Here is a 15,165-nt window from a genome sequence, read left to right as displayed (position 1 = left end):
TCCCAAATTCAGATATATCTGGGAGCAAAACAATTAAGAAACAAAACCAAATACTCATTATTAACTGCTGAAGATCTCAGCTGCTACAACCAGATGTTTAAGAAAGAGGTGGAGACACAATAGTTCGAATTACTCATATTTGTTGCTATTTCCAAGATATATTTTGCATTTCTGTAGTCAATGACAGTTCTCAGTAGCTATTTAGACGCACACACACACACACACACACACACACACACAAAATTAGGTAGAAAACTGACATAAACACCAGTGCTAGTGATTAGTTTGAAACAATGACTTGAAGTAAGATCAACCAAATACATACTGTACTGGTGATTAATACATTCTCATCAAACGACACTATGAACATTTAACAGAGAAAAGTCCTAATCTGAACAGACTGCAAGAAGAGAGCAACAGAAAGGGAAACAGGCGCAGAGAGGAGAGTCAGAAGTATGCAAAAGTATGAATCTGATGAACTATTACATTCAGCATGGGAAGCAGTCTCATAGAATTCTTTCACACTATATATTGGCATTACTTCTATTTCATTCTGTTGAATTGGGAGTTAAATTTACCATCTCCATTTCCATGTGTTTTGTTTTGTCACAGGTATGAAATTCTCCATTATGTATGTTAGCATTCATTTATGAATTATATAGCTTTCTGTATCTTCACTGGAACTAAACTGCTGCATTAAAYAATAAAGAATTTGAACTATACAGTGAAACCATCTTTTTTTTTTCCTTTAATATATCTGTCTCAAATATTGGGTGATCTGGGGAATTTAGCATWATAGGTCTAGGTCAACACTCACTGACATCAAAAAGATTTATCACAAACTGCACTGAGTATCAGATCATGAAAAGGAATTATTTTATTTTGTTTTAAGAAATTAATGGGCAATTATGGCATTGTGGTCCCTCAAAATCTTCTACAGACCATTTGGCATCTTCTAAGTATCACTCCTATTCAGATGTTGAACTAGTCATTATAATGATTAGAAGATGATTTATAAATAAAATGATTTTTTTACAGTCAATTTTCAGAAGGGTTATGCAGAAGTACAATTCTGTTTAAATATCTAACTGGAGAACATCCCAATGCTGGCTCAGGGAGGGGCGGGGAGGAGAGCAGGGAGGAGAGGTGAAGAAGGGGGAATCCACCACCACAAACTCTGGTGAAACGAAGACAGTTCTCCTGGGGAGGAATTTGGAAGCAAAAAGGCCATCTGGATCACACATGCAACACTCAATACCAGGTGATCAACAGGGCAGCCCAGAAAGGGAATTGCAAGAGCCCTTTTTAGTTAGAGATAATCTAGGGGTGATGACAGCACTCAACAGCAAGTAAGGATGGGCAAAAGGTTAACGGATAGGACAAAATTATAATCTGTGACATATGCTTTAGAACGTTATCTATTCATATAGGGCATTTGACAACTTTACACATTTATCCTCAGCTGCTGTTGCTCTGTATATGGAGCTCTTATCAAAGTAAAAAGAAAGTTTGTGCCCTTAACCATATAGGGATGCAGTTAATATATTATACAAATATTTTAAYACCAACAAAGAAACGCAGGTAAAGTAAGATAGGCAGAACTGAATGTCTTAAAAATGAAATGAAATTCATATGGAACTGAGATGAAGTTAAATAGGAATTTAAGGAGACAGATGACTTCAACAGAACTTAAATCAGAAAATGCCAAAAAATGGATTATTAAGTAAAGATCAAATATTTATCGTTAAAAAATATTTGGTAAATTACACCACCTGTGTGCTGTGCAGTATGTCAAATGGACTTAGAGGAGACAGACATTTCTTCTCGTCAAAATTAGAAATATCCTCCCTTGTGGAAGTGTCAGTTTTTAGATGCAGAGTAGTATTTTCAAAAGTATTTAATACCGTAGGTCTCTTAAGCATTTTATAATTTTACCCAGGGATTGTAGTACGGGTAAATCATGGGACAGTGATCATGAAGTAAGGCCAACTGCAGCAGCAAAATGCTCTCTTTACAAGGCCCACCATTAATCTGGACTAGGCAATAAACAGGATGTTTGGCCCTACACAGATCCTCGGCCTGCGTGCCTCCTGTTCAACCACTGAAGTCACCACTCCAAATGGAGCAGTTTAGAAAGCATGGAAATACCCACACAGGAATAACTCCCTCATGGCAAGAACTAAATGATTTCATGACTTGAAAGATAAAATACTTCTGGGCTGCAGCTAAGACAAGGCCCAGAAACACCGAAYGCACATGTAATTATATGCTCATAGTCAGCCAGACAAAGAAGCGAGATTCCTTGGCTGGTCTGAGGAGAGCAGTGCTGTGCAGGCCGTAACTGYTGCATGAGAGACAAAGAGAAGCAGTTCTGAGGTACGGGTCAGTTAGAGACATTTCTTAGGCATCCTTCATTTTAACTGACATTCAAACTGRCAGATTTAAGATGAGATATTAATTATTTCTGCATTTGTTGATTAATAATTGATCATCTGTAATTGGTGATTAATAACAGTAAGTTTGTATATTTGTGAATGCTTTCTGAGATCCAGTACTTGTGTATTTGCCAGACATAAGGGAGAACTAAGATTGCTTTTAYGTGAATCAACCAAATGTATTTCCCATCCACTCCCAAGGGTCACATTTACCAAGAAAAAAACTTGAGTGCTATTCTTTTCAAAAGAAAAGAAATATAGATTGCTTTAACCAATTTTTTTTAATTGTCTTTCATGTAAGTACTTAGATATGCCTTATTCTCTGAGGCATGGAAGTGATACTTCCATAGTTTAAAAGTTTACCAGGCAGTACCTATTTGGTTGGATGTATAATCAAAATATTTGCCCCATCTAGCCCATTATAAGCTTCATGATACAATGGTTTTACTTATCTCTTAATGAAGGAACCATAAAGACTAGTAAGAATCCTGCAAAATAAAAAAGGTTATCTGAACTCTTACAGTGAAGCATGAACCACCATTATTAATTAGTTAGCCTCTCATCAGTTCTACAGTAGTATTAAAAATTTTAGTCACAAATAAAAAAAACTATATGCTCACTTTCAAGAACAAAAGGGTTGATCTTTGCGACTATCAGTGGAATGAAATGATTGTTTCCCCATGAAGGGAGCATTAAAACCTGTTGCTTCCATGAAGGGAGCATTAAAACCTGTTGCCTCAGTGAACCCAATGCTGAAAGAAATCTTTTAAGCAATATATACATTAATCATTTAAGTGGTATGATTAATTTGATCTAAAGATGTCACTAGTATTCAAACAATCTATCCCTTATAAGAACACTTCTTGRTCATTCACAGAAGCAAACAACAAGAAGCTGACAGCTGCATGGGATTTTACAGGTACTTATAAAGATTTAACTGTTGTCTCAGGATAAATAGGACAATGATGTATAAACTGAAAGGTTTAGAAATGCAGAATCCTTACCTTTGAGGCCTTCTGCAAGCTTTGTTTTTTTCGGTTCAGTAGATAAAAGAGAGAGATCATCTATAAGTTATTGAATAGAAAGAACCTATCTGTAGACATTAGCAAGCTGTTCGTTGACTAGATACAGACACACTTTTGCACATATATTATTGAGCTATGAGAGGAAGTTCTTTCAAGATTCCCTTTTATTTATTTATTTATTTWTTTTACATAGGAAAGTACAAATAACTTATAATTTGGCAGAAGATTTGCTAGATTGAGGAGCCCTGGATGTAAACCTTTTCTTATGTGTATCAATACACAGCTGCCTCTTCAGCTATTAGAATTTTGGAGACATATTTATACAGCAATAAACAGGAGTTACGCTGTATATCAATCATGACTTTCTTCAACTATTTTAGAGTCTTTTATATTCAGATGACTGAACTACTGTTAATASCCAAAAATTTTGATTATAACTCTACAATTAACATTTGGTCATTTGGAAGTTTTGACATRGGAGTGCAAAATTTAGGCCTTAATTTTTACACAGTTGGACTTTAAATATACATAAATTCCACGTTCATCAAATCTTAGAAATGTAACCAAAATGGCAAAGTTTAGGCTATAATATTAGGCAGGGAGAGAGACATCTCAAGAAGGAAAAAGCATCACTTAATGCTGTGCGGGATAAGTACGGTAACATGTTTTCACAAGCATATCAAAAAATACTTAAATGTAGAAGTGAAAAATCATGAAAAAAGTAAGCTTAACTATGTTGACATACAAGATATAGAGGTCAAAGGTTTGAAGGCTTTTTACAATTTTAATGCAATTTATTAGTATTATCTTCCATTCATGTCTATTGAAGCAAATTTAAAAATAACTTTTTCAATATTTTTATACAAAATAAGGATTTTTTTTCCACATAGCAGAGAGTATAATATGACAGAATGCCACATTAGATCATGGCTTAAATAAAAAGGGCATTAAATAAAAACATCAATATTTYTGGAAAATATTTAAGACAAATGTAAAGTCATAGTCGTCTTACTGGCTTCGTACCAGGACCTTAACTAAGCGTGGTGGAAAAAGCAAAACAGGGTTATGCTTCCTTACGTTTTAATCCATCTTTGTATGTATAAGCATTTTCTGAAAGACTTCTGTGATCGTCAGTTGTCCCTCACCAGTCTCTGAACTATGTAATAGAGTGCATAAAAGATGGCATGGAAAGGACGGAATTAGTCAAAACAGACTCAATCCTCTTACTCAAAAAAGTGAACCTGCAAATACAAACTGCCTCACATCAACTTCCATTTTTCTACTACTTGACGTGCTATATCCTCAAAATGGAAGGCATTAGGACATAACTAATTAGGAAAGTAACAATGCAAATATCAGACAGATAAAATGCACCATTAATGCATACTGTGTAGACATACACAAACATATATATAAACACACACATAAGACAGCAATTAACAGATTTAAATACCTATGTATAAGGCAACTCCTARGAAAGTACAAACTACAGCCAGCAACTGTGAACACAGAGATGCTTAAAACTTTAGGCAAGTAATTAACCTTTTGGCCCACAGTTTTCAAGCCCCAAAAGCAGTCCACAGAATTTCTTTTACAATTTATGAACAAGCCATGGAATTTATATCACAGTCAGAGGATTCTTTTGCTGAATTAACCCTAGCTCCCTCTGACCTTAAGAAGCCATAAACCAACAGGATACAGCAGAGAGAGAATGTGCTATACTATTTCAGCTGACCTACAGAGCGCTGTCTCTGTCATTCCAAGGCTGGAAACCTGGATGATGAATTACAGAACAATATGCTAGGTTCAGATACAAACACCAACGCCTCCCTCTACGCAGGCACATGCAGACATGTTCATTCACCCCAAACCACCTCAGTTTCTGCAAAAGGCCAAGTATCGTTAGGGCTCATTTACAGAGTCTTACTCTGAGATAAAAGAGGAAGGAAAATTGCTTACTGAGGAAGCATGCATACATCTGTGAGTAACAACATTTAAGACCTGGTGCTTTGTATTAAATAACAGCCAAAAAAGCCCATTTATACTGAGCTTCTCTTTTTGTATACGGATTATTAAGCATATCAAAATTATGATTCTAAAGCAGAACAAGGAGGACTGCCAAGAACCAGCTTTGTAAATGAAATGAATACATCAAATGATAAAAATTGGTACACAAGTCTTCTAAAAGAACTTGGCCTGGTTTTATTTTATGAATACTGAACAAAGCCTCTTTTAAGTCCCAARTAAAACAAAGTCTAGTTGAACATGTACACAGAAAACAGGACAACTCAAAAGTCTGAACCAGGACTCTAACCCAATCAGCTGTAATCACTAAGACATGAAGGTCTTTCCAAWATTTATACTGATGTGTACCATTCAGTTGCTCCTAAAGAAGAAGGCTTATTCACAAAGATGAACCACCTCATGAAAACAGACACTGATTGGTTGTTTCACTTCTAGCTCATATGGAAAGTGATACTTAGAGGTCTGACCAAAAACAAAGGAGGGCACAGTTCTGAATTGATTAATTCAAAACTACAACATTTAGTGGGTATCAAGAGTTTGAAGTTTTCAACACAGAATCATTTAGAAATCAAACTTCCATCACTGAATAAAACAAGCTTGTAACTCCATTGTTTGATGAGCTGAAGATCCCTGAAGAGTTGTCAAAGATTTTCATGATGCAGCGAACTTTATTATTAAAAGTCATCAAATGAATATTCAACTTTTTTTGTAGATGACGCAGACTCCCTTCACCAACTATCCTTATTTTCTGAAATGAAGCAAGCTACCCCTCAGAAAGGGTTGACTCACTCTGACCCAATGAATGCAATGGAAAAGCACAACTTTCCCACACTGAGCAATAATTTCCTCCAGTGGATTATTCTGTGTTTATTATGATCGTGAACAACTTGGCTTAGGTCTTTAGTTAAAACGCAAGTCAAAAATATCTCTTCAGAAGTGCAATAACACTTCTCCCCCTCCATATTTCATCAGGATAACCAAAAAGCGGTCAGGAATCACAAGAGAATGAAATCACAACTGACTCTGAAAATGCATCGATCCCACAGTCAATAACCACAGTGAGCGACATGAATTACAAAACTCTTAATCAAAAATGTGATCGACATCACAATAGTAAYTGGACTGGAAGATGGAAGATTTGGACTTCATTTATCACAGGTCATTATAAATGAATTTAGCAAGCCATTTTTTGCTGAATGAGAACTGTCTTTAAAAGGAGTATTTTCAGCTTTTTAGATAAAGAAGCCTTGAAAGTTTTCTTTCTTTTCTTCTCTTGTGCAATTCTTTCACAAACTGTTTTACAGTAAATATTCCATTAATTCTAACCTGTATCGTCCCTTCACCATCTTCATCAGATTTTCTCACCACATTTAATTCACAAGTGTACTTAAAATCCTGGTTGCTTCTCTACCTCAAATAAGTCCAAAATGTTTAGTTTACTGTTTCTGGTATAATAATGGCTACAAATTTTGCAAGCCTTTATAGTCAATACTAGAGGTCTTTAACATGCGATTTCATGAAACCCCTCTTAGCTTAACTCCTAAATTTGGGAAAATCTGCCTAAAAGCACTGAAACATTGAATGTCACTAGTAGAGCATATGTGTGAAAAGCGTTTTCACTCAGACAACTCTAACAACTTTTCCCCAAGAGCTATCTGCTGTTTCAGGTTGAAACACGAAGGCACCTCTGCTCTGCGCAAACTAATGTCTAAAATCCATAACACAAAGAAAGCATACCTGAAGTTTTAGGAAAAGATCTGTAAAATAAGAAAAAAACAAAACCACTCCACTAGGAAAGGTAAAAAAGCAGACTTACATGCAACACACAGAAGAACGTGAATCCAGAGGTTCTAATGAAGAATTAGAGTAACATTCTGATATTCCTTTAAGCATTGGAAAATCTACCATGACTCATAATTTTCATGGAAACCCAGTCTAGTACGTTAAAATTCAGAAGAATTTAATGGTAACATACTTCCTCATTGGATGGCAAAGTGAAGGTAAAGAAACATCCGTATTTAAAATAAAAATATAATATCAAAACCAAAGTTAATACAGTTTAGAAACTGAGGTGGTCACATTCACAGAAGTGGGCTGATGTGCTGAAAGACCAACTAATAATGCTATCTAACTTCTTCCTTTTACTCCTGCCTACCTGATTTTCTGAAGCCAAACCACGGTGGGTGTCTGGTCCTTCTAAAGGGCAGAGCTCACAAAGATTCTCTTAATCCTTATTCTACATGCTCCTCTATTTGTGCTCTTTTACAACATCTTGCAGAAGTGACAGAAAAGACGACRAAGCAGAAGACAGAGGAAAAAGACATAACAGGTGAGACTGTGCAGGAAGAACTTGGAAAAGAGTTAAGAAGGTARAGCTGTAGAAGAGAAAGCAAGCAGAAAGAAAAGAAAGGGACAAAAGAAAACTGCTGCATTGCAATTCTGTATCTTGCCAGCTTTGAATTTCAGTGCCTTTTGTGCCTATGATTATTGTATATAGTAACCATCTGAACAGAATCTCTATATACATGCTTATATGTATATATTTTTATACAGCTGTTCTGAGGGAAGTATGTTCAAAACATGAAATTTAGCAAAGAGTAAGAGCTAAAGATACAAATCAATTTTAGCCTTTTATCCTGACTGCAGGAGCACTAAAATTGCTAGTGTCTGTGGCAGTCGCATTCAAAATTATAAAATATATCAAACTAAAACCAACTTTTAATCTTAACAGACTTTTGCCACACAACATAGAAAGCCATATGATTAAAAACACCAATTCTGTCATCTTGCTGCAAACCAAATTTGTTTATGCAAAAATGAATGGCATATCACAGGAAGGCTACTCGTTAACTGATACTTTGTGAAAACCAAACCTATATCCTTCTGCACTGGAGGCAAATTATCATAAAGCAGCCTCTTTCAGTTACGTGCCATTTATTTGAAAGGAAAACATAAGCTCAGGTAAGTGAAAATGACCTACATGTCTAATTTATTTTCAGTGTGTTTACAGAAGCACATATGTAACATGACAGCGAAACAGCAGTACAATCTGAGTCACAACATAAAATAAATTAAAAAACTCAGACCCAGGACTATTGCAACAGAAAATTATTTTTGAGTTAAAGTCTACTTAAAGTAGAACATTCTAATCTGGATAAGATACAGTCTGTGATAAAGTTAGAAGTTGCATCAAGACTTCACAGAAGCCACACAGACGAATAAACTCTTAGCCAAAGATTCAAACTTATTTTCATTTCACTGACAACTGAAAAGGCCCAGATAAAGCTTGTGATCTGGGTGGTGTTCTCATTCTTAGAGATTAATAAAYAGGATCAGTGTTGTAAAACAGTACCTGATTATTTTGTAAACCCTGTATCTAGTGGATTAATAACGTTCAAACAATGTACGTCTTTAAAAAGCAAAAGTTTCACTGTTAAAGTAAAAGCAGATCATCGCTTTATCTTCTGACATATTATTTATTATCTCTTATTACCATTCTATAGGAATGAGAAATTATATGACCAATGAAAAAAACAGAACCAATGATGTCCTTACAGTAAAATTTTTCCTATGAACAGCCAAAACACCAAACATTATTTCTGTTTTAACTGATATTTTTAGTTGAAAAATCACTGATAAATATCTGTCAGCATGTTTTTAAATACTTATTTTTATAGCATACTGTAGTCAACATATGCACTACACAGATGCTATCAGTGTTTCAAGTCAATAAAGACAATTCCTGTTTGCTTCATGTCACAGCAGCAGATAAAAATTGTCATGGTTCCACTGAAATTATTTAAKTAGTTTTATGCAACCAAACAAAAAACTAGCTTGATGCTTAGTAAGCAATAGAACTTGTGAGCAAACATAAGGATAACCTAAGAGAATATTAACAAACTATCATTCATACATATTTATAGCTGAGAACAAAACACAGTTTTACACATAAAAAACAAAAAAAAAAGATGGTGTGTTAGGCTACTCTACCTTGTAAATTTGTATTTCTGCCTGTAGATAGACAAAGCAACTGTATACATACTTACAAGTACCTTTCTATATATTCAGAAAAACATCTCTGTTCATAAATATCACTGTACCTGTATGGCTTCGAATATGAACTCTCAGTGTTCCATTGCTTGCAAACTTCTGTCCACAATATGGGCAAATTTTCTCCTTTTCTCCTGTGTGAGTCTACATGGGGCACAGAAAGACAGGAATGAAAGTTTCAGCATATCTTTCAAGAAACGAAATATAGAATAGATTAACTGTACTTGACATTTGCCATTATTCTCTCCAACAACTGTTACATATTTTATTTAATCACATCAGGCACAGATTAACCACAAGTCTTTTTTCCATTTATTTCTAAAGTTTCTAAGCTAATCTTAACTGCAAAATAAACTGGCTTTTGAGTTAATCAGTTCACAATTACCTAAACAGTTACAAATGCCCAATTCACCTTTGTGCATTTTCTTAACTCCAAGATTAAGCCATCTATTTTTCAGTTTGATTTCTGTTACAGCAGTTGCTAAACCAGTAAACAATAATTTGGTTACCAAATAAAATTAAACTTAGTAAATTAGACTATTATTTAAAAGCTTATAATTTTACAATTATAAATTCACAATTTATAATTTATTTCRTTATTAAATGTAGTGGAAAGAGATTTATATTTTAACTTTTCCCATTGTAAAATATGACATGAGCTGGAGTTCTAAAAGTTATCTATGGAAATTTTTGCATATGACTTCTGACTCTGTCTCACAGATACGAAACAACCATCCACTTATCTGACGTATGATAGACAGCAAAACCTTCAAAGTGCAAATTTTCAGGGATTTCAGCCAATAAGAATCACATAATTGGATCCTTTCTTGTTTGCAATAAATACTAGAATCAGATTGCATATCCAGCATTGATAATGAGAAGTGTATCAAATATTTGCAATTGTCACTAACTCGGAATGATACACTAAATTTGTCTTCTGAAATCAAGCCTGTTGAGGCTAGAGTGCTTTTCTTTACATTATTTAAAAATGTAAAGAAAATCTGAATTCACCCATCCAACCTCTGCAGTCACTAGAAAGGCCACCTTGAAATAAAAGTTACATGTATGGGTTCTCATCACTTTTCACGTAGTACTTTAGACTCCTAATTCTGAAAAGAATTCACTGTGTTTCTAAATGCATAATTGAAGGTAAGCACTTACTTAATTTTYCCCTCTGTGAACACAGATACTTGCAATAAGAAGGGATATAAAGGTATATCTCAAATTAGCATACAAAAGATTCTCTTCTTAGCAGCAGTGATTACATATGAAAAGATTGATAGTCACATTCTACAATCTTGACCTCATAATAAAATGAATTTGTACAAAAAACTGAACTACATTCTGTGTAAGTGCAATATATAAGAAAAAGCAAATTTGATATGTCTAGCCAGATATATATATATATATATATATTTTTTTTTTACAAAAGCAAAATAAGAACTACCAACTTATTTTCACTGTATTTGCATTTAACTTCCATATTTGCCTACTCCAAATGAGACAAAAAGTTTTTTAAAAATATACTGTAATAAAACTATAAACAAATTTAAGACAACTTGAAAGCTCTCAATAACTTCAAAGAATAAATTATCTTTCCACATGGAAAAGATGAACTTTCTAATACATTTATGCCAAATAACTACAAAAATCTCAGCATTAGGTAACAGTGATTCCTATCTTCTGAATACCCTGAAACTCACTTTTCAGACTAAAGATTTACCAGCCTCTTGAATAACTTGCCATTATGGGGGGACACTAGAAATTTATTCCAAAAAAACAAAAAGCTCACAGGGTTTCCAGGAATAATACATTACTACTACAAGACTCACAAACATACAGCTAGTCCCAGTCTGACAGCAACACAAAGCAATAGTAATTATAATTAGGAAGGAATGTTTGAGAAAGAATAGGGATAAATGATAAGTAGTAGCTGCTTCCCATTAAAATACACACATACGCTTGTATATTGACATTTTTTACTTTGCCTTTATTAATACCCAATAGCAATTCATACTAAATTTTTAAAAAAGGATTCGGAGGAACACAACTTTAAATATTTATGCAGAGCTTAATCTTTAATAACTCAAGGTAACATTTATAATTTGGGGATCTTAGGATCCATCTTGGTAAGATTCCCCACAAAGAAAGTTAATCTGAAATCAATATATAAAGTACTATAGGCTGGGTCTGTCCCTCAAGTGATTAACACAAGTAGATAGAGATWATAAGATTCTGTGCCTGAAAAGGTGTCTGGTTTTTTCCAAATAAATCAGCCRGTCTAACAAAAGATATTACTGCTTCCTCCAAGTCTTTTTTCCCAAGAAAATAAAAGAATCAGAAAAAAAATCACTGGTTTATTTTGTATATCCTTTATTTTTGAGTTCCTTAGACAAACATATGTAGGGTTAAAAGAGAAATGTGCTTAAAAATTCCTTATTCTAAACGTAACAGAAGAGAAGGGAAGAAACTTGTCCCATAATATGAAGTTACCTATCTGTATTGTAGCAAAATTCAATTGATTTCATAGGCTAAAGAATAACTGATGAATCAGGCTATTTGAATCTCAGCATTTTATAGTACATGTAGTGAGGTCCACAAAGAAGGTAACCTCATATCACTCTAGTTCTTCTAAGGTAAAGGTGGAATTCTTCCACTAGGTCTGTCTGGGAGGAAATACCTCTTCATTATGCAATCACAGGAAGTCATACAACCACAGGAAACTGTCCTGCAGCTACTGTAATTATTTAGTAACTTAATCCATATTAAATCGGAGACAAGCTGCATTTATAACAAACAGAAGACAAACAGCAAACATATTAACATACATATAGCGAATGACTGAGACTTCTMAAGGATCACAGAAGAAACTGAAGAAACTTTTTTCCTAGTTGGTCCTACTGCTTTTTGTGATCTGTAATCATGTGTTAAAAGATCAAGCACACATTAAGGAGCCAGTTCTGTCCATTAAATTAGAGAATTCAGTTGTCTGATACCTGTCAATAACCTGATATAAGCTCCAAAGATGTGTTAGTTCAAAAATCTATTAGACATGGTAAAGTTGGAGAGATGTTTCAAGACTCTTGTATTTTATCCTCAAGTCTGAATACAGATTTGTATTATAATGCACAGTGTTTAACATAATCACGTGCACAAAGTATTGTACAGAAGTACTACAGTTTGCACTCAGTTATTTTACCCACATATATGAAGTACAAGACCAAAAATACATGCATTACGTTTTTTTAACAAACTCTCACATCCTGCATTTGGTGGCAAAAACAGAGATGATTTGTTCCTGATTCAGTTATTTTCCTTGCATTTCTCTCCTGTTAATATCTACTTAAATCTTACCTGTGAGCAGGCTGTTTYTTCTAAAGTTGACTCCAGTGCCAATCTGGAGACTGGTAATATAAGCATGTAGTAAGGGCAGCACAGCAAGTCCCATCTGCCACATGCCTGAYGCTGGATTACTTACACAGGACTTTACTCTCTACAGATTCTGGGTGCCACCAATAACCCTTATATTGCAATAAACATTTTAGGATGTTATGTACAATCAGTTTTCTAATGAAAAGCCAGAAATATAGAAGCATTTGAGGATTTTATGTTTAGTCACAATCTTATGAACATACAAGGAATGAAAATGAAAACAAAAGAATGGATTCTACTCACTTTCTTATGACTTTTCAGGACGGAGGGTGTCACAAAAGCTTTGTCACAGAGATCACACTTATATTTCTTATGCCCATCATGTACAACTTGAATATGAACATTTAATGTGTCCTTTCTTTTGAAGGTAGCATCACAGTGATCACACTTGAAGGTCCTCTCACCTTATAAAAATAAAAATTAAACCTCAATTTTAAAAATTAAAATTTTAAAATAAAAATTTAAACCTCAAAGTTACCAGCTTTTTTTTTTTTTTTGCGGCAATCATGTTAATGCTCATTGTTCTAGAAAAATCAATAAATGTGACAAAAGGAGACCAATTAAAAGCTGGGTCCTGAGAATATCACATCAGGTAAAAAAGAAGAAAGTCATTAGGAAATTAAGAAAGTGGAACATAGTCATGACAACAGCATAGTCAGAAATGTGAGATTAAACTCTATAGACAAAGATGAAATGGAATATTAAATGGCTGCCAGTAGAAAGAAGCAGATGTTTTTCCAGCACCTATTCACAAACAAAAAGATGAAATATTTTTAATTTTTTGAAACCTAAGTGGTAAGAGGCATCTTCCTGAATTTAAAAGAAGGCTAAAAGCAAGAAGTACTGACTTTGAGTAAACTATCTCGTCCACTTCAGCAAAGACAAACTCAGATAACGTAGATAAAATTCTAAGTGCTATACTAGTGCTATTTTTCAAACAATGGTGATGAGGTTGAAGGTTATGAAAAAGATAAGATTAATATTATCAGTTGTTTTAAACTTCAACAAAGTATGTAAGGAAAGAGAAGATTCATATTGTGCAAAGCTGCAAACATTTTTCAGAGAAAAAAAAAAAAAAAAGCACAAAAAAAATCAAGACAGGTGATCCTGGAGAGAAACCATTACAATGAACCTTCTCTTCACCACTATCATAAATGCAGAAGAGAATCTCTTCATTTCTAGTTGTTAGCTACTAGATTAAGATTACAAATTAAATATCTATAAAATGGTATYCATTCAGAAATCAAGGATGCTTAAGTTATCTCCAGAACCACACACACTGTAAACTAGAAATCAAGTGCCCAGATCCCCAAATACTTTCCAACAATTGCACTATAAACAAAGATCACCAAAATCTAAGGATTATGGTCTACCACTCATTCTTCCAGTCGGAGGTTTGATCTATTGTTCTCTAATCCATATGAATGAAATAAGAGTTTGTATAAGCATAGAGTACTTTTTTCCAGTAGCAAGGATACACACATAGAGCTAAACTCATTTTCTCAATATAACCCATTGGAGGACAAAACCATCCTTGTCCCGGTGTTAGTCCAAAGGCCAGTATGAATGAAACTCATTTCTGTAAAATGCATACTAAAGCTCATCTGATGCTACATTTCAGGCACTGAAAAACTTCATTACATGTTATATATGCAATACATGTAAATGAAGTTTATGGTGCCCATAGAAAAACAATGATCCTTAAATACATATGAACATTCTCAACCCTGTAAAAACAAGAGCTTTTCTCTCCTACAAATCAGCTATTAAAAAAAAAAAAAAAAAGAAAAAAGAAATCTCTGATTTACTTTTAGCTGGGAAACAAAAGCACTTTTGTCTTGGACAACACAAGAAGAATATGCTTTAAAGGTATTAAAGTACAGGTAGCTTTATTCCCTCAGTACTTCAGTCTAGCTATTTCAAGGTCAACAGGGATTCATTTTAATATGCTATTATGTGGCAGTTTAACACTGATTCTAACTGCTTAGTTAATCTCTTCAGTCCTAGTCTTGGGAACACGTGACTACTGGGTTAACAGGAAGTGAAATCATTACTATTTTCACTAAAGTAGCATTCAAGTTTCTACTGCTTCAACAAAGGAAAAGAAATTCAAGTTGTTTCTTTTAAAAGTTACTTCATATAAGAACTTCAATACATTATGGAATTTTTTATGACATTGGCTTCTTCTTCTTCTTCTT

The 15,165-nt window shown here is 34.0% G+C and overlaps 1 protein-coding gene across 4 annotated transcripts in view; it reads right to left on the bottom strand.

Moving 5' to 3' along the window:
• The window catches only part of PRDM5 (PR/SET domain 5), a 94,009-nt gene that overhangs the window by 26,427 nt on the left and 52,417 nt on the right, over positions 1–15,165 (bottom strand). For all 4 annotated transcript variants that reach the window (XM_085323895.1, XM_085323896.1, XM_085323897.1 and 1 more), the window contains 2 exons: positions 13,211–13,371; positions 9,586–9,679 (listed from right to left, as the gene is read on the bottom strand). In XM_085323895.1, the coding sequence (XP_085180021.1) occupies positions 9,586–9,679; positions 13,211–13,371 (255 nt within the window). The remainder of the gene's footprint in view (positions 1–9,585; positions 9,680–13,210; positions 13,372–15,165) is intronic.

This window comes from Rhea americana, unplaced genomic scaffold (genome assembly GCF_003343005.1).
Source record: "Rhea americana isolate MKP2758 unplaced genomic scaffold, rheAme1 scaffold_89, whole genome shotgun sequence".
NCBI lineage: Eukaryota > Metazoa > Chordata > Aves > Rheiformes > Rheidae > Rhea > Rhea americana.
Note: the sequence above shows the minus strand (reverse complement) of the source record. Positions and strands in the feature narration are given on the sequence as shown.